At 45.5% G+C, this 25,914-nt stretch overlaps 1 protein-coding gene across 2 annotated transcripts in view; it reads right to left on the reverse strand.

Annotated features, from left to right (window-relative positions):
- Window positions 1-619: 619 nt before the first annotated feature.
- LOC115141478 (serine/threonine-protein kinase SIK2-like) overlaps window positions 620-25,914 on the reverse strand; it is a 57,715-nt gene continuing 32,420 nt past the window's right edge. For both annotated transcript variants that reach the window (XM_029680373.2, XM_029680374.2), the window contains exons 7-15: window positions 22,000-22,214; window positions 19,181-19,333; window positions 18,662-18,829; window positions 14,016-14,247; window positions 12,709-13,008; window positions 11,875-12,020; window positions 5,382-5,492; window positions 5,043-5,137; window positions 620-4,949 (exon numbers count right to left, since the gene is read on the reverse strand). In XM_029680373.2, the coding sequence (XP_029536233.1) occupies window positions 4,373-4,949; window positions 5,043-5,137; window positions 5,382-5,492; window positions 11,875-12,020; window positions 12,709-13,008; window positions 14,016-14,247; window positions 18,662-18,829; window positions 19,181-19,333; window positions 22,000-22,214 (1,997 nt within the window). In that variant the 3' untranslated portion in view covers window positions 620-4,372. The remainder of the gene's footprint in view (window positions 4,950-5,042; window positions 5,138-5,381; window positions 5,493-11,874; window positions 12,021-12,708; window positions 13,009-14,015; window positions 14,248-18,661; window positions 18,830-19,180; window positions 19,334-21,999; window positions 22,215-25,914) is intronic.

Genomic DNA, 25,914 nt, shown 5'->3' on the forward strand with positions numbered 1-25,914 from the left:
CTTTAAGATCATGTGAATATTATATAGATCAGCAGCTTTATGAATACAGGCCCCGATTTACACCACATTCTAGATGGCAAATGTGCTGTGCTTGTGAGGGCAGACATTTCAATCCATAAAGTTTAGACCATTAACTCTGGTCCAACTATGCCATTGATTACTCACATAACTAGGACTGAGTCAATGGTGTGAATAAGAACCCTGAACATATTTATCAACACAGTAATGATGCCACATACCCATCTATTTGACAGTTTTTACAAAACACATGCCACATTACCAATCAATTTGGATGTTGACCAGGTAATGAAGTGCTGATAACTGATAATGGATGGCCTTTGTGAGACCTTGGATTTAGTTCCTGAAACGAATTCAGGCTCATGTACTGTGACTCAACTGTTTATGATTAAAGGGCTACGTGTCATACTGGTACAATTGAGGATCCGTTGATGTCACTATTTTGCCTGTTATAATGGAATCTCAAATAGTGAGCTATGTTTTGGAGAATGACAGTGCCTATAATTCAACCATGGACGTAAATGTATTCATCATTGGATTCAACCCAAGAGTACGTAGTCAGATTATTTGGGGGAAAAAAGTAGATCAAGATACTCACACATTGTTCGATAAACCTTTTTAATCTCAACAGCAAGTTAGCTTATGTGTGGTCAACATCAATGAAGGTAAATATAAAATTGAATTTTCTAACAACAGGTGTGTCAGCAGGAGGTGCAATTATGATACTGAAACACATTCACTACTAATCTTCATTATTTTCTGTATATTTTCAACTATTACTTAAATATTGCTATAATACTTTTTAAATGGCATATACTGATTGACCAAAAAAAGCACTGTCAATAAGCTAAAACCAAGAAGCTCCTAACTCCACATGGTGGGGTTGTACAGGGAAACTTCTGAGGGGACTTTGGTTTTGTACCTTTGTAAAACCTGGGACTACTTATTTCCGGAAAGGATACCCCAAAATAAAAACAGAACGGAATTAAAACCAGAAAAGCTCAAATATTCTTATCTTAATTCAAAACAAAGTTAAAAAAAGGCACACTGAACACTATTCACGCTCAACACAATTATGTTTTTCATCTTGAGAGCACTAAAGAGTCTCTAAACCCCTAATTTGTACAAAGCACAATGAACAACCAATAGTGTTATTCTCGCTGGTCTTTCTTTGTAAGAACCAAATGTTTCGTGTCCACTTATTGAGATAAGACAGCGAATGGGTCCCTCACTTTTGTTTTAGTCTCCCGGGGAAGCAGCAGACTAGGCTAAACACCATTCTGACTACCACAGTCACCACATCTCTCACTCTAGCTACATTTCCTTTATCGCCTCGTAAAAGTGCTCCAGTAATTCAACTTCCACAGACAATCCTGCAGTCTATGGCTACGTCCAAAATGGCACCCTATTACCTATATAGTGCACTACTTTGACCAGAGCCAATAGGGCTCAGTTCAAAAGCATTGTACTATGGAGGGAATAGGGTGCCATTTGAGATGCAGATTTTGTCTCTGACCTCGAACACTTCGGTTTTTCATCCCATTGAATGAAAAGTAGAGTTATGTCTTCGTCAGAAATCTGTATGCTTCAAGTAGATTCAAAAGTTGTGTTCATTCGAAGCTTGTTGTAAGAGAGCCATGGTGAAACTTGTCAAAATTAATCCAGTGTCGGGTTACTAACGTCTTTTCCCCCCTTATTTTTTACAGCAACCTTTAGGTTAGAGAAACATTACTTCAGAAACCCAGTAAACCCACTGTTAGACCCACATCAGTTGCATACAACAGGAGGTATAAGGTCACAATTTGGAGATAAAACTCACCTAACAACAATAGCACAGCAAACTGGATTTGATTGGACTTGACTTACAGTAGCTTGCAAAAGTATTCACCCTCCTTGGCATTTTTCCTATTTTGTTGCCTTTACAACCTGGAATTAAAAGTAGATTTTTTGGGGGGGGGTTGTATCATTTGATTTACAGAACATGCTTACCACTTTGAAGATGCAAAATATTTTTGGGTGAAATAAGCAAGAGAGACAAAACTTGGGCGTGCATGACTATTCACCCCCCCAAAGTCAATACTTTCTAAAGTCACCGTTTGCAGCTACAAGTCTCTTGCGGTATGTCTCTATAAACTTGGCACATCTAGCCACTGGGATTTTTGCCCATTCTTCAAGGCAAAACTGCTCCAGCTCCTTCAAGTTGGATGGGTTCCGTGGGCGTACAGAAATACTTTACCACAGATTCTCAATTGGATTGAGGTCTGGGTTTTGACTAGGCCATTCCAAGACATTTAAATATTTCCCCTTAAACCACTCGAGTGTTGCTTTAGCAGTATGCTTAGGGTCATTGTCCTGCTGGAAGGTGAACCTCCGTCCCAGTCTCATCTCTCTGGAAGACTGAAACAAAATTTCCCTGTATTTAGCACCATCCATCATTCCTTCAATTCAGACCACTTTCCTAGTCCCCGTCGATGAAAAACATCCCCCCCAGCATGATGCTGCCACCACCATGCTTCACTGTGGGGATAGGGTTCTCGGGGTGACGAGAGGTGTTGGGTTTGCGCCAGACATAGCATTTTCCTTGATGGCCAAAAAGCTCAATTTTAGTCTCCTCTGACCAGAGTACCTTCATCAATATGTTTGGGGAGTCTCCCACATGCCTAATGGCAAACACCAAATCTATTTGCTTATTATTTTCTTTAAGCAATGGCTTTTTTTCTGGCCACTCTTTTGTAAAGCCCAGCTCTGGAGTATATGGCTTAAAGTGGTTCTATGGACAGATATTCCAATCTCTGCTGTGGAGCTTCGCAGCTCCTTCAGGGTTATCTTTGGTCTCTTTGTTGCCTCTCTGATTAATGCCCTCCTTGCCTGGTCTGAGTTTTGGTGGGCGGCCCTCTCTTGGCAGGTTTGTTGTGGTGCCATATTCTTTACATTTTTTTTTAAATAACGGATTTAGTGGTGCTCCGTGGGATGTTAAGTTTCAGATTAAAAAAATTATAACCTAACCCTGATCGGTACTTCTCCACAACTTTGTCCCTGACCTGTTTGGAGAGCTCCTTGGTCTTCATGGTGCTGCCCCTTGCTTAGTGGTGTTGCAGACTCTGGGGCCTTTCAGAACAGGTGTATATATACTGACATCATGTGACAATTAGATTGCACACAGGTGGACTTTATTTATGTGACTTCTGAAGGTAATTGGTCCCACCAGATCTTATTTAGGAGCTTCATAGCAAAGGGGGTGAATACATATGCACACACCACTTCAGATTTGACATTTTATTTTTTGAAACAAGTAATTTTTTTCACTTCACCAATTTGGACTATTTTGTGTATATCCATTACATGAAAACCAAATAAAAATCCATTTAAATTACAGGTTGTAATGCAACAAAATAGGAAAAACGCCAAGGGGGATGAATACTTTTGCAAGGCACTGTATTCCTTTTAGTTCCTAGTGAAGCAAAGGGCCTCAAACTGATTTGTGTAGTTTGTTGGAAATATCTAGCCGATTTATACAATTCATTTTGTTATCTGCTGCGATGGTATTAGTGGGGGGATTATCTCATCACGGTCTACGCAGTGATGAGCGGTCACTGTGGATATGTTGGCTGTGAGTCATCATACTGGAATTCTCCCCAAAAACACCACACATTAAAGTACGACCTTCTGGTGAGGAAAAAGCCTGTTGATTCAATATTGCTACAATAAAATATTGACTAACACTGCACTTATCAAGTGCGCATTAATTCATTACTTTGTCTCTTGTTCGTTTATTATTTTTACTACTTCAAAACACCCAATGTGTTTTTGAGTTCTTGGCCTACTTCAATACAAAATAGCATCTTTGTCGTTTGGTTTGTGCTTTCGGTAAGCCAAATTCCGTTGTGCACGTCTTCCAAAAACAACCAAACTGTGCTAAGTTTTCTTGCATCGTCCAGCACTTGTTCTCGACGGGGCCGCTGCGGCTGCAGTCAGCTTTGAGGCAGTTGTGTTCCTGTGGAGCGATATCACTTCACATGTGACACCCCCCATCATGGCAACATCCATCCACACATACCCAGCCAGCCATCCATGCTGGCACACCCCCATCACCCAGGCAGCCTCCAGGCCTGGGTCCTTGCATAGGGCTGATGGGAACAGAGAAGTGGGAAGGGAGATCGGGAGGATTTTGGTAGAAAGGTTCTGAGGTTGGTTCACCACAACTAAAAAAATAGTATTCATTGATACAAAAAAAACAAAAAAACACTTCCCCTGTACCTTGACCCCCAACTCCACTCCATGACATCTACGACATGATGCTGTGTAGATTTTCAACTGTCGGTAATACTGCTTTCTCCCCACAGTTCTACCGGCTTCAGTTCACCAGTAGGAAGCCATGCTGCGAGTCTACAGTCTCCATCATCTCGCTTTCCAGAAAGGAGTCCTGGAGCTCGGTGGGTAACGCCAGCCCCTCATACTCGGCAACAGGGGCCTCTCCTGGGCCAGGCCGGTGCGGCTGCCCGGGGTCCAGGTGGAACTCGTATTGCTCTGGATAAAGTGCCTCTTGCGGAGTGTGGAATTGGCCCTGCTGGTCACACAGCTGGTAGCTGTAGCCCAGGGCCTCGGGGTGCTGGTTCTGCAGCTGGCCAGCCAGGGCAGGGGGCATTAAAACTGGGCTGAGGTGGGAGTGAGGGTGGGGGTAGTGCTGGGCCAGGTAGTGGTCGTAGACCAGGTTGGCACTGGGCTCAATGAAGGGGCTGAGGGCCTGGGTGTAGGGAGGGGAGGCCTGGGAGCTGCCCTGCTGCGGGTGGGCCCCAGCCATGGCCCCCTGCTGCTGTGGATTGTGTATTGCCCCTGGGTCCCCTGGATAGGAACCTTCCACTATCTGCATCTGGTTGAAGTAGGCTTGGAGGTGGGTCTGCTTCTGGAGGTACATCCTCTTCTGGTGCAACCTGAAGATATAGTGATATAGGTTACAGCGACAACCAGGAAAATAAGATGGCGGAGGGATCTGTTTGATAAGTATGAATAGTCAAATAATGTACCTATGCTCCTGCAGCTGTTGCTCTAGACTCCGAGGATTCTCCTTACAGAAGAGCTGGCAGCTAGCAGGACTCACATTAGCCATAACACTAGCTTTCTGTAAGGGACAGAGTGGGAAATAAGAGAGATTCAATCATTTTATCTGTGGTTGCAGAGGGTGACCAGTCTCAAATGTGCCATCCATAAACATTGACAAATATAAAATTACAATGAAATGTATATAAAATTGTACAGTAATGCATACAAACTAACAAACTATTAGCCATTTTCTATTGTAATTGATTACTCCCCTAATAAATATTTTGATAAATACAAGCTAGATTTGAGTTGTGTTTTGGTACCTGTAGTCTGTGTGCGAGATATTGTGTCTCCAGGCTCTGTCTTCGGGACAGTAGAGGCTGGGCACCACCATGGTATAAAGCTAAGTTATCCTCGTGCTTAGATGCCTCACCCTGAAAACACACAATAGAGTTCAGAGGTTACACTCACAATCACACTGGGTTACAGACCGCCTACGCACACACAAACACAGAGCAGGGTTTCCGTTTGCCAGTAATTGCCAGCTTTTGGCAAAATAAATACGTAAAGCAGTTAAATAAAATTGTCGGTGGCCAAATTGACCGGGAGACAAAACAATCCCAATGAAAAATCCTTGTTATTAATTGATGGAAATTTGACAGTCATACTAATTTTGTGGAAATACATTTGGGCATGTGTATTGTTGTTAGTTGTCAGGTCTTATTTATCACAGTGCTAGAACTGCTGTAGCTCCTCAGCTTGTTACTGCTGGAGTGAAACGGGCTTTTAGTCCAGTCATTTCGGAACAATTCTAAATGCAATCGCATATTAAAAACGGTTTTGATCACCATAATTAGATTGTTTAATTTCTACCCGTTTTCCTTCCCAATTTTCTGATTACGATCTTGTCTCAACGCTGCAACTCCCCAACGGGCTCAGAGGCAAAGGAGCCAAGTAAAGCCCCCCCCCGGCCAAACTAAAGTGCCTTAGACTGCTGAGCCACTCGGGAGGCCAAGAGCTACTATTTTTATTTCTCAAATGGTAATTGAAGCATGCCTTCCATTCGCCATTCAAGTGCATAGGCAATGGTAGGCAGGCTATCAGTGCATCACTTTGCAATGTGAGCTGGAGGCAGTTTGCATTTTGAATGTTTTACATCATTTTGAGTCTTACCTTGCTTCAAAGTAGCATAGGTAAGGAAACCCTGAAGCGGAGGCGCATACACACACACACACACACACAAAGCTCCACTGAGTAAAGTTATTGCCACTCTTGTATACAGGGCCAATGTATTGTTGCTGACTGTGTATAGTAATTGTGTAGTCCCTTCCGTCTTCAAGAGAGCGAGAGTTGCACCCCTTCTGAAAAAACCTACACTCGATCCCTCCGATGTCAACAACTACAGACCAGTATCCCTTCTTTCTTTTCTCTCCAAAACTCTTGAACGTGCCGTCCTTGGCCAGCTCTCCCGCTATCTCTCTCAGAATGACCTTCTTGATCCAAATCAGTCAGGTTTCAAGACTAGTCATTCAACTGAGACTGCTCTTCTCTGAATCACGGAGGCGCTCCGCACTGCTAAAGCTAACTCTCTCTCCTCTGCTCTCATCCTTCTAGACCTATCGGCTGCCTTCGATACTGTGAACCATCAGATCCTCCTCTCCACCCTCTCCGAGTTGGGCATCTCCGGCGCGGCCCACGCTTGGATTGTGTCCTACCTGACAGGTCGCTCCTACCAGGTGGCGTGGCGAGAATCCGTCTCCACACCACGTGCTCTCACCACTGGTGTCCCCCAGGGCTCTGTTCTAGGCCCTCTCCTATTCTCGCTATACACCAAGTCACTTGGCTCTGTCATAACCTCACATGGTCTCTCCTATCATTGCTATGCAGACGACGCACAATTAATCTTCTCCTTTCCCCCTTCTGATGACCAGGTGGCGAATCGCATCTCTGCATGTCTGGCAGACATATCAGTGTGGATGACGGATCACCACCTCAAGCTGAACCTCGGCAAGACGGAGCTGCTCTTCCTCCCGGGGAAGGACTGCCCGTTCCATGATCTCGCCATCACGGTTGACAACTCCATTGTGTCCTCCTCCCAGGGCGCTAAGAACCTTGGCGTGATCCTGGACAACACCCTGTCGTTCTCAACTAACATCAAGGCGGTGGCCCGTTCCTGTAGGTTCATGCTCTACAACATCCGCAGAGTACGACCCTGCCTCACACAGGAAGCGGCGCAGGTCCTAATCCAGGCACTTGTCATCTCCCGTCTGGATTACTGCAACTCGCTGTTGGCTGGGCTCCCTGCCTGTGCCATTAAACCCCTACAACTCATCCAGAACGCCGCAGCCCGTCTGGTGTTCAACCTTCCCAAGTTCTCTCACGTCACCCCGCTCCTCCGCTCTCTCCACTGGCTTCCAGTTGAAGCTCGCATCCGCTACAAGACCATGGTGCTTGCCTACGGAGCTGTGAGGGGAACGGCACCTCAGTACCTCCAGGCTCTGATCAGGCCCTACACCCAAACAAGGGCATGCGTTCATCCACCTCTGGCCTGCTCGCCTCCCTACCACTGAGGAAGTACAGTTCCCGCTCAGCCCAGTCAAAACTGTTCGCTGCTCTGGCCCCCCAATGGTGGAACAAACTCCCTCACGACGCCAGGACAGCGGAGTCAATCACCACCTTCCGGAGACACCTGAAACCCCACCTCTTTAAGGAATACCTAGGATAGGATAAAGTAATCCCTCTCACCCCCCCCCCCCTTAAAAGATTTCGATGCACTACTGTTCCACTGGATGTCATAAGGTGAATGCACCAATTTGTAAGTCGCTCTGGATAAGAGCGTCTGCTAAATGACTTAAATGTAATGTAAATGTAAGCAACTATAGGGACCTTGTAGACAAGACATGCTGCCAATCAGCCCTTAGACCACCAGTGCTGTGTCTCAAATGGGACCCTATTCCCAATCCCTGTAGAGTGCACTATTTTTGCCCAGAGCTCTGGTCAACCAACCAACCACACAGGCCTTGTGTTTACACGCAGCAACCACTGTTCTAGGGCAAGGGAAATGGATGCACTGATTCACAGATTGATCACGCTCTCTCTGTAGGGGCCATTGAATTGACTCGTTGTTGCCTGTTTACAAGCAGCAGCCAACGGTGAATCAGTTCAGTCACTCTCCCTCTTTCTCATATTACCTCAACAACAATGGCTGCATTCACTATGTGCAGCACCAGGGGTTGACTGACTGTCAACAAGGGGACAATTGGCTACCTCTTCGTCCGGACGGAACATTATATAACCAGCCTCGTCTGTGATTCACCGGCTGGCTGGCTAACAGATCACTGGTGAGGTCAGGAGAGGTGCTGCTGGGTGGGGTCAAAACAAGACATGGTATCAAGTAATAATGTTTGTACCATGTTTTGCGCTGCTACCATGTTGTCATGTTGTGTTGCTACCATGCTGTGTTGTCATGTGTTGCTGCCATGCTATGTTCATGTCTTAGGTCTCTCTTCATGTAGTGTTATCACGACGAGAGACGTGTTGTCATATTTTTTATCAAATATAATTTGTCACATGTGCCGAATACAACTGGTATTCACCTTAAAAAGTGAAATGCTTACTTACAAGCCCTAACCAACAATGCTGTTAAAAAAATAAATAATTAAAAACACAAAAAAAGTAACACAATTAAAGAGCAGCAGTAAAATAACAATAGTGGGCTATATACAGGGGTACCGGTACAGAGTCAATGTGTGGGGGCACCAGTTAGTCGGGGGGGGGGGGGGGGGGGATAAATAGCCTGGGTAGCCATTTGATTAGATGTTCAGAAGTCTTATGGCTTGGGGGGTAGAAGCTGTTTAGAAGCCTCTTGGACCTAGTCTTGGCACTCCGGTACGGCTTGCCATGCTGTAGCAGAGTCTATGACTAGGGTGGCTGGAGTCTGACAATTCTTAGGGCTGTCCTCTGACACCGCTTGGTATAGAGGTCTTGGATGGCAGGAAGCTTGGCCCCAGTGACGTACTGGGCCGTAAGTACTACCCTCTGTAGTGCCTTGCAGTCGGAGGCCGAGCAGTTGCCATACCAGGCAGTGATGCAACCAGTGATGCTCTCGATGGTGCAGCTGTAGAACCTTTGAGGATCTGAGGACCCATGACAAATCTTTTCAGTCTGAGGGGGAAAAGGTGGCCGTGCCCTCTTCACAACGGTCTTGGTGTGTTTGGACTATTTTAGTTTGTTGGTGATGTGGACAAGGAACTTGAAGCTCTCAACCTGCTTCACTAGCCTCGATGGGAATGGGGGTGTGCTCGGTCCTCTTTTTCCTGTAGTCCACAATCATCTACTTTGACTTGATCACGTTGAGAGAGAGGTGGTACCAGTGCAACATGGTAAGGTCTCAGACTTCCCTAAAGCTGTCTGTTGTGTAATCGGCAAACTTTATAATGGTGTTGGAGTCGTGCCTGGCCGTGCAGTCATGAGTGAACAGGGAGTACAGGAGGGGACTGAGCACGCACCCCTGAGGGGCTCCCGTGTTGAGGATCAGCGTGGCGGATGTGTTGTTACCTACCCTGACCACCTGGGGGTGGCACGTCAGGAAGTCCAGGATCCAGTTGCAGAGGGAAGTGTTGAGTCCCAGGGTCCTTAGCTTAGTGATGAGCTTTGAGGGCACTATGGTGTTGAACGCTGAGCTGTAGTCAATAAATAGCATTCTCACATAGGTGTCCCTTTTGTCCAGGTGGGAAAGGGCCGTGTGGAGTGCAAGAGATTGCATCATCTGTGAATCTGTTTGGGCGGTATGCAAATTGAGTGGGTCTAGGATTTCAGGGATAATGGTGTTGATATGAGTCATGACCAGCCTTTCGAAGCACTTCATGACTACAGACGTGAGTGCTACGGGTCGGTAGTCATTTAGGCAGGTGTTCTTGGGCACAGGGACTATGGTGGTCTGCTTGAAACATGTTGGTATTACAGACTCAGACAGGGAGAGGTTGAAAATGTCAGTGAAGACACTTGCCAGTTGGTCAGCGCATGCTCAGAGTACACGTCCTGATAATCCATCCAGCCTTGTGAATGTTGACCTGTTTTAAAGGTCTTACATCGGCTGCAGAGAGCGTGATCACACAGTTGTCCAGAACAGCTGATGCTCTCATGCATGTTTCAGTGTTACTGGCCTCGAAGCGAGCATAGAAGTAATTTAGCTCGTCTGGTAGGCTCGTGTCACTGGGCAGCTCTCGGCTGTGCTTCCCTTTGTAGTCTAATAGTTGGCAAGCCCTGCCACATCCGACGAGCATTGGAGCCGGTGTAGTACGATTGGATCTTAGTCCTGTATTGATGGTTATAGCCGGAGGGCATTTCTTATAAACTTCCAGGTTAGAGTCCTGCTCCTTGAAAGCGGCAGCTCTACCCTTTAGCTCAGTGCGGATGTTGCATGTAATCCATGGCTTCAGGTTGGGTATGTACTGTGGGGACATCATCATCAATGCACTTGATGAAGCCAGGAACTGATGTGGTGTACTCCTCAATGCCATCAGAAGAATTCCAGAACATATTCCAGTCTGTGCAAGTAAAACAGTCCTGTAGCTTAGCATCTGCTTTATCTGACCACTTTTTTATTGACAGAGTCACTGGTGCTTCCTGCTTTCATTTTTGAAAGGAATCAGGAGGATAGAATTATGGTCAGATTTGCCAAACGGAGGGCGAGCTTTGTACACGTCTCTGGGTGTGGAGTAAAGGTGGTTTATAGTTTCTTAGCCCCTTTAGTTGCACATTTCACATGCTGGTGGAAATTTGGTAAAATGGATATAAGTTTCCCTGCATTAAAGTTCCCGGGCCACTAGGTGTGCCACCTCTGGATGAGCATTTTCCTGTTTGCTTATGGCGGTATACAGCTCATTGAGTGTGGTCTTAGTGCCAGCATCGGTCTGTGGTGGTATGTGGACAGCTATGAAATATACAGATAGTGTGGTCTACTGCTTATCATGAGATACTCTACCTTGAGAGTTCCTTAGATATCGTGAACCAGCTGTTTAAAAATATACATAGACCGCCACCCCATGTCTTACCAGAGACAAGTCTGTTATATCCTGCCGATACAGTGTAAAACCCGCTAGCTGTATGTTGTTCATGTCGTCGTTCAACCACGACTCAGTGAAACATAAGCTATTACAGTTTTTAATGTCCCGTTGGTAGTTTGCTCGTATGTCATCGATTTTATTTTCCAATGACTGCATGTTTGCCAATAGAACGGATAGCAGCAGGGTTTCCTCGCTCGCCTACAAATTCTCAGAAGGAAGCCCGACCTCCGCCCCCCTTTTCTCAGTCTTCTCTTCACGCAAATTACAGAGATCTGGGTCTTCTCTTCGCGCAAATGACAGAGATTTGGGCCTGTTCGCAGGAAAGCAGTATATCTTTCACGTCGGACTCATTAAAGGAAAAAGCTTCTACCAGTTCGTTGTGAGCAATCGCTGTTCTGATATCTATAAGTTATTTTCAGCCATAAGAAACAGTAGCAGCACCATTATTTAAAAAATAAGTTTAAAAAATAAGAAACGAACCAAATAACACAGTTGGTTAGGAGCATGTACAACAGCCATTCTAATCCCAGCCCCCGTCCCCGCAAAGAGGCCTTTTGGTAGGCCGTCATTGTAAATTAGAATTTGTTCTTAAATTACTTGCCTAGTTAAATAAAGGTTAAATAAAATACATTTAAAAAAATCAAGACAACGAGCGGAATCCCCATTTTGTAGCTTTTTGTCATTGTTGTTAACTATCTCGCTGTCTGTCTGTTCCATCCTCTCCTGACACTTTGGAGACAGTACTGACCTGCAGCGTGGGGTCCAGCAGGTTCTGCAGGTTTGCATGGAGCCCCTCCTCCCCGGAGCCCATCTGCTCGTACATCTGTTTGTTCAGCTCCAGGATGCCTTTGGTCCGTGCCAGGTTCTGGAGATGCTGCCGGAACGCAACCAGACCTGACAACAGAGTTAGGAGTCAGGGGATTTTAGCATCCAAACTAATCGTTATAACCCGGTTCCCTTGTATTTATCCGACTGAAATTACATAGCTATCACTTCTAGCCTACTTCCTCTACCGCCTGCAGGGAGAGAGTATGTACGTGTGTGTATTGGTGGTGTGCATCTCTGGCTCCTAAAAGGCTGGGTGACTGTTCCTGACGGCGTGAACCATGGGACCTGACTCATCCTAATGATAAGGCTATATAAAGATTTGAGACGCTCCTCCACGTCTCCCCCTGTAGCGGGAAAGGCAGAACCCAGCCGCTGATTCACTGACGTTTCAAACAGCCATTAGAAAGAACTGGGGCTCTGGTGACTCTAAGCTTCTGCTGGGTGTGTGTGTGTGCAGACTGAAGAGGCAGCTGGGGGGGGACAACACATCTACTAATACATTTTAAGGTCTCTATTAATTGAGTTACTTTACACGGTGCTTCTGCAACGGGATGAAAAATTCAACAGAGCTATGTAGGCCAAACCTTCAAAGCACAGTCTGATTCACAAAATGAATCATCAAAGAGAGAGGAGAAAATAAGAGAACGAGAGACAATTTTCAGCTTGAAAATGTGCAGGGGTGAGAATGAAGCTGGAAAGGAGAGAAAGATACACGAAGAACGAGATGGGTAAAGAGACAACCAGTGGATCTCACCTTGTGTGAGGGAGGTGTCGGAGGCGCGGCGGCCCTCCCTGAAGCTGATGGGAGAACGGTTGTGGGCCTCCCTCTTCTGGGAGCTCAGGGCCTGCATGGTGGGGTTGGGAGGCCGCTGGCTCATGAAGGGGCCCTGGGTCACGTGGGACCCCGAGCTGTGGGTGTTGGCCAGGACCACCTCGCTGAGAGAGGGGGCGTCCTCCAGCAGACCCAGGTCACTGTGCAAGGAGCCCATGTCGTAGCCCATGTCAGAGTCCACACTGCCCAGGGACGGGTTGTGGCCCATGGTGAACAGTTTATCTGTTGGTTCACAGAAATACAGGAAAGCAAGGGTTCATTGACAGTACTACTGATGGATTGGATATTGCTCTAATTGGGTCACAGGTTTTTCAGGGTAGGGTTGGCACAATTATCATATAAACGTGTAACCGTTAACTATGAACAACTAACCGTTGTTTTCATACATTCATGTTATGATAAGGGAATCAACTTTATATTTAAAGTAGATATAGTTTACCCAATAGGAGTTTTTAAGTAGGTAGGAAGTAGGTAAAGTTAAACAATCATTTTACGAGCAGAACGGCATGGTCAGGAGGAGACGCTTCATTTCCAAAAGTTCAAAGCAATAGTTAGAGACAAGGGTGTCACTAAAGCCGTGTTGTATTCATTAGGTAATTTTAAAAGATGCATTCAGATGCATTACATTACGAGCTCAACATTTTCAACAAAATGATAATTATGAATATAACCGCGGCCATTTGCATGACAACTAATCGTTACCCAAAACTCCATAGTTGTCACAGCCCGTTTTCCGGATAAGGTTGCCGGTCAGGAAAGATTCCAGAGGGGTATACTACAAAGCAAGATCAATGACTTAGCCAGTTAACTTTCCAGAATATTCTGAAATAAAACATTTTTAAGAAGATAAGCATGAAATGGGCATGGTCTAATTGCCTCAACAACCATAATACACTAAGTTTAGCTCTCTTAAATGAACCAGAAAATCTATTGTAATTTCTGGTTGTTTATCAAAGTTAACGCATTGATCCTGCTTTGTAGTGTGTACCCCTCTGGCCTTCGCTAATAAAATATTAAACCAGCCATCCACTCATCCATCCACCTAACAATAAATGTGGTGCCTTTAAAATATCAATTTCCACTGGAAGCGCACATTTTCACCATTCACAAACAATACTTGCTGGCTTAGCAGATCAACAACCCATCGTATGAACACAGCCCTATGTCCCCTATCTAGCCAATGGCGTATAAGATTCTCTAATGTCCCAGAACCTTGGTTCAGATCTTACCTTGGTTGATGACGGGGCCCAGCTCATTAGTAACCTCAGACAGGGTGTGTCGGCGCTGGCCGAAGCGGGCCGTCTGGAAGGCGGAGAAGAAGTGGGCGGGGTCGTCCTCGGCGTCGGGCTCCTCCGTCTCTATGCCCTCGTCGATGGACGTCTCCATCATGTTACTGGGTGACGACACGCTGGACTTGCGCAGCACTGTGGGGGGCAGGGGGTCCAGCATACAGCCGTTCACCTAAAGGCGAAGACATGGAGAGGCATGGGGAGTTACTTGCTAGAGCAATTAATTTAGCTTAATTAAATTTTACTAAATGTGTTTATGAAATGTATTTCAAAGACAGTGCACAGTAATCATCATTTCCCTTTCCACATTGATGCTCAAGTGTCAGCAAAAGAGCAAATTTTCATCCATACTCGCTAGAGTTGGGGATTGAACTGGGTTTCTAACACAGACTCTCAGGGCATTATCTCTAGGGAGCTAACACGAGTTCCCAGCAAGGTTACTCATAATGCGAGAGGGTCTCTCCTTAACGCCTCTGTTACGCTTCACTCTGACGTGAATGGGACCTCCTCTGTCACACACGCTTACACGCACGGCCTAAGAGGGTGAAACCATTCATCAGGACATGGCACCTCTCTCGGTTACATGACCAGGCAGCTTCCCCCCTAATGTACACATCCAGAGGGTGCTCTTTACTTGTTATTGGAGTGGACAGCTCTGGAGCTACAGAAACACAATCTACTGCAAGGATTGGGGAATGGATGGGTAAACAAAATGTGTCTGCCATTTCTATCCCGCCCTCCCTTTCCCCCCGTTGCTCAGACACTGTGAGAGGGGGAGAGGGGTGGGAGTCTGGAATGCATGCACAGGAAGTGTGCTTTGGCCGAAAGCACAGCGAGAGACTCTCCCACAGACACAGGCACACTGAGACACAATCACACTCGCTCATCAAACACACACACAATGTCTCTTGCTCACACAGCGTCTCTCTCTCGCACACACACGCTCTGTCTGTCTCTCTCACACACACCCCTCGCTGACACGGATCAACTGAATGAGTTGCCGGGGAAACCAGAACCCTGGGCTCCTCCAGTCAGAGCTGCTTTGTACAATTCCTGATCCCAGTTTCCTGAAGCGTGCTGGGCCAGGAATGCTGCCTGTTACTCAACACACTGGGGAGGGAGAGGGGCTGGCTGCTCAAACCCAGGCCACACCAGGCTATTACGGCACACTATACCCTATTTAGTACACTAGTTTGACCAAAAGTAGAGCATGAAATAGGTAACAGAGTGCCATTTGGGATTCATTCCTAGTACCTACAGTGCCTAGAGCAAGCAGGGGCTCATCAGGAGTGAGGGAGGGCAGAGGGAACAGCCTCAACAGACAGCATCCTGGACATGTGTCCTGCTGGTGCTCCTGCTACTGAGATTATTCTAGTTCCTTGTTCTTGAGTGGGCCTGCCATGTTCACTCACCAAGATAACACTTGAGCGGTGCTTTGATTTAATCTCTAGCAAGTCATTTTTTTACGAGGGTTAATATAAAAATAAAAAAAGGCAAATTTTTTGTTGTAAAAGTGATAAATAACGAAGTGGTTCAAATAAAACTAGTATAGGGTCTGTGTTTAAGGCAGTTTTTCAAAACCCAGCAGCAAGCAGGGGAATGGTAGGTTGTTCAACGCAAAGTGCTGACGTCAGGAGTGAAGTCGAATGCTAAAGCCTGGCCAGGCTGGAAGAAAAGGTCACAGTCTGGCACAGATAAAGACAAACTTAGCAGAGAGGGAGTAGGGAGAGAGTGTCTGGGTCCAGACCTGCAGGGGCAAGAGTACAGCGGATGTCACATGGGCCAATGCTAAGTGTGCATGTGGTCATAGTGTGTGTGTGTGTGTGTGTGTGAGAAAGAAGTCTAACTGTGCCTGAGCTGTAGAGAATTGGGCAGCTGTCACGTCAGATGTGTGGCCCCAGCGAGTGAGACAGACAGAGGGGACGGACAGGGCTGAGTGGAGTGGCTTACGTAAGCTGGCGAGGGACAGCTGTGCCTTGCCTGCTGTGCAGTTACTGTTAGAACCAGCCAGCCCAGTGCCTCAGCCTTAAGGGCTCTGGGGAGCTGCTCACAGGGTAGAACACATCCCTCCTTTCCCCCTCTGACATACAGGCTGTGGAACGGTGCACAGACTGTGTCCCAAATAGCACCCTGCTCCTTATATAGTGCACAGGGAATCTATGAGCCCTAATCAAAAGTAGTGCACTATAAAAGGGAATAGAGTGCCATTTGGGACGCAGCAGAGGAAAAGGGGGCCATCCAAGTAGCACTAGCAGCAGGTGCCTGTCAGGAGGGGTCAGAATAGGACAGGATGAGCCAGGGGATTTGAACGAGGTTAACACCCAGCTTATGTACTCTACCGTGGATCCCCGTTCTCAGTGAAATGTGAGTCAGAGATCTTTCATAACAAAACTGTGACGTAAACACCACCATCCATCACTCAGAGCCTCAAAGGCAGTGCACTATAATGGCACCATATTCCCTTTATAGTGCGCCACTCTTGGATAACTCAACAGCAGTGGCCAGTCGGGGTTGGGGTGGCCTTGGGGGAGGATCGGTCCTGTTGCAATCAGTGCTCCATGGGGTTGTGTTCAGTTAGGAGAAAATGTTCTGAAATCTTTTCAAACAGAGGTACTCCCTGAGTTTGTCCAATGCGGAAAAAAAATAAAAGAAAAAAAATCGATGTTCGTGTTGCAATTTGTTTTGCTACGATGTGCACAACCCAGATCTGTTCCCACATGACACTGACCGTGTGTATTTCTGTGCAAACATATTTATAATTTGTATATCAGAATTGAAGCATGAGTCTAAAATGCCAATCCATTTGATGACACTCCTTTATGGTTTTCTTCGAACTTCCCAAATGTACACTGTACATACACTGCTCAAAAAAAATTAAAGGGAACACTTAAACAACACAATGTAACTCCAAGTCAATCACACTTCTGTGAAATCAAACTGTCCACTTAGGAAGCAACACTGATTGACAATAAATGTCCCATGCTGTTGTGCAAATGGAATAGACAACAGGTGGAAATTATAGGCATTTAGCAAGACACCCCCAATAAAGGAGTGGTTCTGCAGGTGGTGACCACAGACCACTTCTCAGTTCCTATGCTTCATGGCTGATGTTTTGGTCAGTTTTGAATGCTGGCGGTGCTTTCACTCTAGTGGTAGCATGAGACGGAGTCTACAACCCACACAAGTGGCTCAGGTAGTGCAGCTCATCCAGGATGGCACATCAATGCGAGCTGTGGCAAGAAGGTTTGCTGTGTCTGTCAGCGTAGTGTCCAGAGCATGGAGGCGCTACCAGGAGACAGGCCAGTACATCAGGAGACGTGGAGGAGGCCGTAGGAGGGCAACAACCCAGCAGCAGGACCGCTACAGCCGCCTTTGTGCAAGGAAGAGCAGGAGGAGCACTGCCAGAGCCCTGCAAAATGACCTCCAGCAGGCCACAAAGGGTGGTATGAGGGCCCGACCTCCACAGGTGGGGGTTGTGCTTACAGCCCAACACCGTGCAGGAGGTTTGGCTTTTGCCAGAGAACACCAAGATTGGCAAATTCTCCACTGGCACCCTGTGCTCTTCACAGATGAAAGCAGGTTCACACTGAGCACATGTGACAGACGTGACAGAGTCTGGAGACGCCGTGGAGAACGTTCTGCTGCCTGCAACATCCTCCAGCATGACCGGTTTGGCGATGGGTCAGTCATGGTGTGGGGTAGCATTTCTTTGGGGGGCCGCACAGCCCTCCATGTGCTCGCAAGAGGTAGCCTGACTGCCATTAGGTACCGAGATGAGATCCTCAGACCCCTTGTGAGACCATATGCTGGTGCGGTTGGCCCTGGGAATACAAGTTAGTGTGGTAGCCTTCTGTTGCCTAGCCCTGCAAGACAATGCTAGACCTCATGTGGCTGGAGTGTGTCAGCAGTTCCTGCAAGAGGAAGGCATTGATGCTATGGACTGGCCCGCCCGTTCCCCAGACCTGAATCCAATTGAGCACATCTGGGACATCTTGTCTCGCTCCATCCACCAACGCCACATTGCACCACCGACTGTCCAGGAATTGGCGGATGCTTTAGTCCAGGTCTGGGAGGAGATCCCTCAGGAGACCATCCACCACCTCATCAGGAGCATGCCCAGGCGTTGTAGGGAGGTCATACAGGCACGTGGAGGCCACACACACTACTGAGCCTCATTTTGACTTGTTTTAAGGACATTACATCAAAGTTGGATCAGCCTGTAGTGTGGTTTTCCACTTTAATTTTGAGTGTGACTCCAAATCCAGACCTCCATGGGTTGATAAATTTGATTTCCATTGATAATTGTTGTGTGATTTTGTTGTCAGCACATTGAATAAGAATATTTCATTTATTCAGATCTAGGATGTGTTATTTTAGTGTTCCCTTTATTTTTTTGAGCAGTGTAGTTTAACATATCAAATACTTAATATAACAAAATGCTTAATTCCACTAACTCAACAGTGTTTTCCAGCTGGAAAACTGGATAACACTCCACATAGTGGGTGTCTACAGGCCGGGGTGCTTCGGTTCAGAATAGCTTGTAACCTTAGATGACATGGGGCGACTTGTTTGGAGTTGTGACTTACTTTAGGAGTGGCCACATCCTCGACCATGAAGCTGTGCTCGGGCAGAAGCGGCGACTGTGGGAAGTTAAAGGCATCAGAGGCTTGAGACAGCGCTGGGGAGCGTAGTAGACCCCGCACCCCATGGGGCAGGAGACCCACCTGGGGGGAGCAACCGCTTGGCTCGCTCGGCTGTAGGGGAGATAGATGGAGGGGTACAGAGAGCACGAGAGAGAATGAGGGAGGAAGAGAAGGAGATGAGGAAAAAAGTTGGATAGAAAGAGAATCAAAGAAAGAGGGTGAAAGGTGACAAAGAGAGCAAAAAAGAAAAGAAAGGAAGTTGAAGAATGGATAAGAGTGAGAAAAAAAAGAAAAGAAAAAGACAGGGCAGTGAAAGGAAGAGAAAATATGTTTGATGAACAGCCAGGTGTGAATGTAAATGTCCTTGATCATTACAACCACAGAAAGCCATACTAATGCACCACACAGACAGACCTGTCTTTGAGGCGCCAAAAAAACGGCAACAAAGACATAGAGGGTTACCTTGACGACAGTCTGCTCGGCGATGGTGCTGGGCCGGCGCTGGCGTACGTCAAGCCGCTGCTCCACAGGGAAACTGCAGCGGTGGGCATTGAGACGCTCCACCAGCAGGTAGTAGATAGCAGCAAAGTGGTTGTAACTCTTGTTCTGGAGCGACTGGACACAGGAATGTTAAAGCTGCAATATGTAACTTTTTGGGCAACCCTACCAAATTCACATAGAAATAGAAAGCAAATCTAAGAAGTGGTAGATCTGTTCTATGTGCACCATTTATATGCTTCCCGTTCTTAAGTTTAATTTTTGCGTCTTTTACTTTCTTTCGGGTTTTGTACACCAGCTTCAAAACAGCTGAAAATAATATTTTTGTGTCATGGAAAATATATTGATTTATTTCACAGCGGTATAGATCAGTGGTTGGTTCCCAAACAGGGGTACTATAGGACCCCTGGGGGTACTTGTCCTATCCACAGGGGGTTACTTGAGAAGAATCATAGGACAAATATAAAGCACCCACTAGGGCTGTTGCGGTGACCATATTACCGCCACATCGGGCGGTCACGAGTCATGAAGGCAGTCAAATTCCACGTAACCGCTTAGTCACGGTTAATTAGGCTTCTCCAAAGTATGATGCTGCTGGTCATTAGTAGCCTACCAAACTTGCTAAGTGCTTGGGACTCAGCACTCTATTGTCCCTCTAAATCACTCTGACATCAATGCAAATGTGATCGAAAATCTAATCAAACACTTCATGAGAGCCCATGAGCTCATGTTGCGCAACTTTTCTAAAGGCTATGCAATTGTGCGATAAAACAAAGTGATGTCCTCTATTAAAAAGAGGCGGATCCTATCAGCTTTCTATAGGCTAGGCCTACTATAAGCAAATATTAAGCACGTTGCTTATCTTGAAAAACTGGAGTATAGCCTACCTGGCTGGCATGAAAAGGAACCACGGGAAAAGCGTCCTCCAGTCGATATTTAAGTGCGGAGTGGACATGTATTTTTCTGCCCGTTTCGAGACAGGTGCATGATGATGGTCTATTCGAAATAATGGTCCAGTCGAAATTCAAAAATAATTTCACACATATTATTTAGTATATGTAATGACAAGAAGAAAGAGTCTGATGGGTGACAATAGCTTATTACTTGTGAATGATATATTATCACTACCAGCTTAAGGTAAGAAACCATTAGTGGTCAAATAACTTCTTAAAATTAAGCATATTAAATCTGCTTTACAAGGGGTGTAGAGCCTAACTGGCATACATAAGTAGCGCGTGGGTTTCAAGTTTGGGGAAGAAAATGTTCACCATAAAAATGCACCTTTATAATAAAAGCATTACGTGCATAATATCATGTGGTCCCTTTTGATAATGGTGTTTTCCTGCTATAGTCTACGATTTTCTACGCGTATAATGTGAAAATTGCATCCCATAACTGTCCTAGACTATGTTTGGAATATTTATATCTCGCACAGGTCAACTTTTGTACTATGAGGGATAGTAGATTGACTAGTGCTTTTGCTGTTTTTTAGGCCTACTCATCTTGTTGGCTGACGGAAAGTAAATGCGGACAGTTCTTCCAATATCTTCAATATGCACCTCGGAATTGGATAAGGACGAGCGCAGTTGCGTCCGCAATGTGTGAGAAAGACCAGATCAGGAGTGAAAGGTGCATTTTTTAAAGTGTGCATTATGGCCCCACAAAGGGGTGCCGCTGGGAAATTCGAAGCATTATCAAGTGCTTGTCAAATTGTGAACGAGAGACTGATGAAGTGTGTACAGCCTACGCAAAAAAACAAAAGCAAGTCTCATGTCTTTCAAGCAACTTTTTCAAATCATTAGTCGCATAATGCAGCCTTACAATCTATTAAAATATCTAAAAACATAGCCCAACTCAGAATATGCTATTCTGTTCCCATAAAAATGTCTACATTTTCGTTATAATCACATTTCTTGAGACCTGTCCAAAATAAATAATGGATTTATTGCAAAGGTTTAGGCTATATTGCATGGATTTATTAGACTTTTTAAAATGTAGATGTTCCAAAGGTCTGCACCAGTGGTTTGTAGGCTATGTGCGGAAGCCAAGAGATGATAAATGTGTTTGTTAATTAATGGTAAATTACCGTGAGTTATTTGCTTGACAATCACTGGCTGATGAAATTTCATGACCACCACACCCACCAAATTATTAGAATTGTATTATTAGCTAACTTTAGCCACCGCTAGCTAACAACCAACGGAAGTGATAGGGGCAATCATTCAAATAAAATTTAAAAAACGAAAATATGAATAGTTCTGGGTCCAGAGTGATGCCTAGAGTATCTATGAGGGAATGTGTCACCCAAAGCGACTTACATTTATGTGTACACACATTTTTTAGGTATAGGTGGCCCTGGGAATCGAACCCACTATCCTGGCTTTGCAAAAGCCATGTTATACCAACTGAGCTACAGAGGACCACACCTGTGCTAACATCAACACTCATAATAGGGTGTCATTAGAGATACAGTATATTCACACTTGCACAACACATTGCTTCATTCTCTTTAGTATGCTAGTTAATGCTAGTGTACAAATGTACACTGGCATATAGTATGCAAGTATACAAAATTGTGTTGTTTTGCGACAAGGTGGGGGGGGGCGTCCAACCAAATCTTGCTTAGGGCCACCAAAAAGGTTAGAGCTGCTAGCGTAGATATTGTCTGCGTCCCAAATGGCACCCCCATTCCCTTTACAGTGTACTACTTTTGACCAGGGCCCTTTGGTCAAAAGTAGGGAACTATATAAGGAACAAAGCACCCTCTCTCGGCCATCTCTCACCTCGATGGTCTTGTGTTGGTCGATGCCCAGGCTGTGCATGAGTCGCAGAACCTGCTCACTGTACTCGCCCACGCTCAGGTCCCCCTCCTGTTGGTACAGCATGGGCCTCTGCACCGGCACATCCAGTGCCATCCATTTGTGCTCCTTGATCTGAGCCACTGACAGACGCTTGGACGGGTCCAGCACCAACATCCGCCGGATCAGGTGCTCGCAGTCTGAGAAGGGGAGTGGAAAATGAATAAAGATGGAGACAGAGAGAGGGGAACAAATCAATGTACAATCCCTGGTACTCAGATCAATAACAGTTCTTACAATGTCACTTGAGACATCATCTGATGACAGAGAGGAGTGTGTTCTCCTGTCACGTCTGACTTTCCACAATTGCCCCGACACAGACCATACACAACAACACGCAGCTCGGGACAGTGGTACTGTGTGTACGGAGTGTACCATGTACCGAGAGTACAGAAGGAAGAATACCCCCATTTGAGTGAAGAGAGCGCTCCGGCTAAAACGTTGGGAGAACAAAGCAGTTCTATTAAAGCAGTGCCGGCCACAGGGAAGGAGTGCCTCCACTACTCAATGCTAAGAAAAACAGATGAGCTCAGGCAGGAATGCACAGCAGGCTTTTTCCCTCTTTTTTCTCTAACCCCCTCTCTCCTGTTCTCTTTCTATCCCTATCTCCCTCTCCCATTCCCCCTCTCTCGGAGGATGGAGAGACCTCTTATCCTTCAGTTAGCGGCTAAATGAGCTTGACGTCACCAACCTCTGGGTCTTAATAGGATTACTGCCCACTGGGCTGAGGTTCTGTTTTGTGCGCGTTTGTTTGTTTGTATCTGTGTGTGTGCGCACATTGGTCTGCCTGCATGCATGCGTCTCTGCTCTTCTCACCTCTTCGGCACGAGCAACGTACTCATCTTGCCCTCTGCGGTCTTATTTACAGTGCTTAAAGTATTCAGACCCCTCGACTTCTTCCACACTTTCTTACAGCCTTAATCTAAAATGTATTAAATTGTTCCCCCCCTTAATCTACACACAATATCACATTATGAAAAAGCATAAAAAAGGTTTATAGGCATTTTTGTACATTTATAAAATAAAATGCATGTATAAAAAAAAACACACATATATATATATATATATATCACATTAACATACACTTAAGTTGGAGTCATTAAAACTTGTTTTTCAACCACTCCACAAATTTCTTGTTAACTAACTATAGTTTTGGCAAGTTTTTCCAACACTTGTTTACAGAGATTATTTCACTTAATTCACTGTATCACAATTCCAGTGGGTCAGAAGTTTACATACACTAAGTTGAATGTGCCTTTAAACAGCTTGGAAGATTCCAGAAAATGATGGCATGGCTTTAGAAGCTTCGGGTAGGCTAATTGACATAATTTGAGTCAATTGGAGGTGTACCTGTTGGATGTATTTCAGGCCTACCTTAAACTCAGTTCTTTACTTGACATGGGAAAATCAAAAGAAAATCAGACAAGACCTCAGAAAAAAAATGGTATACCTCCACAAGTCTGGTTCATCCATGGGAGCAATTTCCCAAACGCACCACATTCATCTGTACAAACAATAATATGTAAGTATAAACACCATGGGACCACGCAGCCATCATATCGCTCAGGAAGAAGACGTTTTCTGTCTCCTAGAGATTAACGTACTTAGGTGCAAAAAGTGCAAATCAATCCCAGAACAGCAGCAAAGGACCTTAACGATGCTGGAGGAAACCGGTACAAGTATCTATGTCCACAGTAAAACAAGTCTTATATCAACATAACCTGAAAGGAAGCTCAACAAGGAAGAAGCCACTGCTCCAAAACCGCCATAAAAAAGCCAGACTACGGTTTGCAACTGCACATGGAGAAATGTCCTCTGGTCTGATGAAAAAAAATAGAACTGTTTGACCATAATGACCATCTTTATGTTTGGAGGAAAAGGGGGAGGCTTGCAAGCTGAAGAACATCATCCCAACCGTGAAGCACGGAGGAGTGGGGGTACTTTACACCAGCTCTGTCAGGAGGAATGGGCCAAAATTCACCCAACTTACTGTGGGAAGCCTACCCGAAATGTTTGACCCAAGTTAAACAATTTAAAGGCAATGCTACTCAATTCTAACTGAGTGTAATGTAAACTTCTGACCCACTGGGAATGTGATGAAATAAATAAAAGCTGAAATAAATAATTCGCTCTACTATTATTCTGACATTTCGCATTCTTAAAATAAAGTGGTGATCCTAACTGACCTAAGACAGGGAATTTTACAATAATTAAATGTCAGGAGTTTTGAAAAACTGAGTGGATGTAAGTATTCATACCCTTTATTCAGTACTTTGTTGAAGCACCTTTGGTAGCGATTACAGCCTAGAGTCTTCTTGGGTATGACGTTACAAGCTCGGCACACCTGTAGTTTTGGAGTTTCTCTCTGCAGATCCTCTCAAGCCCTTTCAGGTTGGATTGGGAGCGTCGCTGCACAGCTATTTTCTGGTCTCTACAAATATGTTAGATTGGGTTTAAGTTCGGGTTCTGGCTGAGCCACTCAAGCAAGGACAGTCTCCAGTCTCCAAGTCCCTGCAGCTTAAAAACATCCCCACAGCATGATGCTGCCACCACGCGTCACCGTAGGGATGGTGCCAGGTTTACTCCAGACGTGATGTTTGGCATTCAGACCAAAGAGTTCAATCTTGGTTTCTTCAGACCAGAGAAACTCCAAGCTGGCTATCATGTGCCTTTTACTGAGGAGTGGCATCTGTCTGTTCATTCTACAATAATGACCTGATTGGTGGAGTGCTGCAGAGATTGTTGTCCTTCTGGAAGGTTCTCCCATCTCCACAGAGGAACTCTGAAGCTCTGTCAGAGTGACCATCTGGTTCTTGGTTACCTCCCCGACCAAGGTCAATCTCCCTCGATTGCTCAGTTTGACCGGGCAGCCAGCTGTAGGAAGAGTCTTGGTGGTTCCAAACTTCTTCCATTTAAGAGTGTTGTAGGCCACTGTGTTCTTGGGGACCTTCAATTCTGCAGAATTTTTTTGGTAGCCTTCCCCAAATGTCCCTCGACACAATCTTGACCCGGAGCTCTACGGACAATTCCTTCGACCTTCATGGCTTGGTTTTTGCTCTGACATGCACTGTCAACTGTGTGACCTTATATAGACAGGTGTGTGCCTTTACAAATCATGTCCAACCAATTGAAATTAGCACAGGTGGACTCCAAATTGTAGAAACATCAAGGATGATCAATGGAAACAGGATGCACCTGAGCTCAATTTCGAGTCTCATAGCAAAGGGTCTGAATACTTGTGTAAATAAGCCATTTGTTTTTTTTAAAACCAGTCTTTACTTTGTCACTATGGGTACAGTGTGTAGATTGAAGAGGAACATTTTTTAATTTACTCCATTTTAAAATAAAGCTGTAACATAACAAAATGTGGAAAAGGGGAAGGGGTCTGAATACTTTTCGAACACGCTGTATGATGACTGCCCTGTTGCCGAATGAGCACTTCTCTGGCCGAGAAATCCAGCAAGACAGAGGGATGAGAGAGAGAAACTATGCAATCTACATTGACCCTCTTCTTTTCTCTTGAGTACATTTAAAATACATGTTTATTAATTTAACCTTTATTTAACTAGGCAAGTCAGTTAAGAACAAATTCTTATTTACAATGACGGCCTACACCGGCCAAACCCGGACGACACTGGGCCAATTGTGCACCGCCCTATGGGACTCCCAATCATGGCCAGTTGTGATACCGTTTGGATTCGAACCAGGGTGTCTGTAGTGATGCCTCTTGCAATGAGATGTAGTGCCTTAGATTGCTGCGCCACTCAGGAGCCCAGTGCATCATGGAAATATTCAGGGCCGGACAGTTAACACCTCCTTTCGACAGTTAAAGAAAGCAGG

The sequence above is a fragment of the Oncorhynchus nerka genome, linkage group LG14 (assembly GCF_034236695.1).
Source record: "Oncorhynchus nerka isolate Pitt River linkage group LG14, Oner_Uvic_2.0, whole genome shotgun sequence".
Classification (NCBI taxonomy): domain Eukaryota; kingdom Metazoa; phylum Chordata; class Actinopteri; order Salmoniformes; family Salmonidae; genus Oncorhynchus; species Oncorhynchus nerka.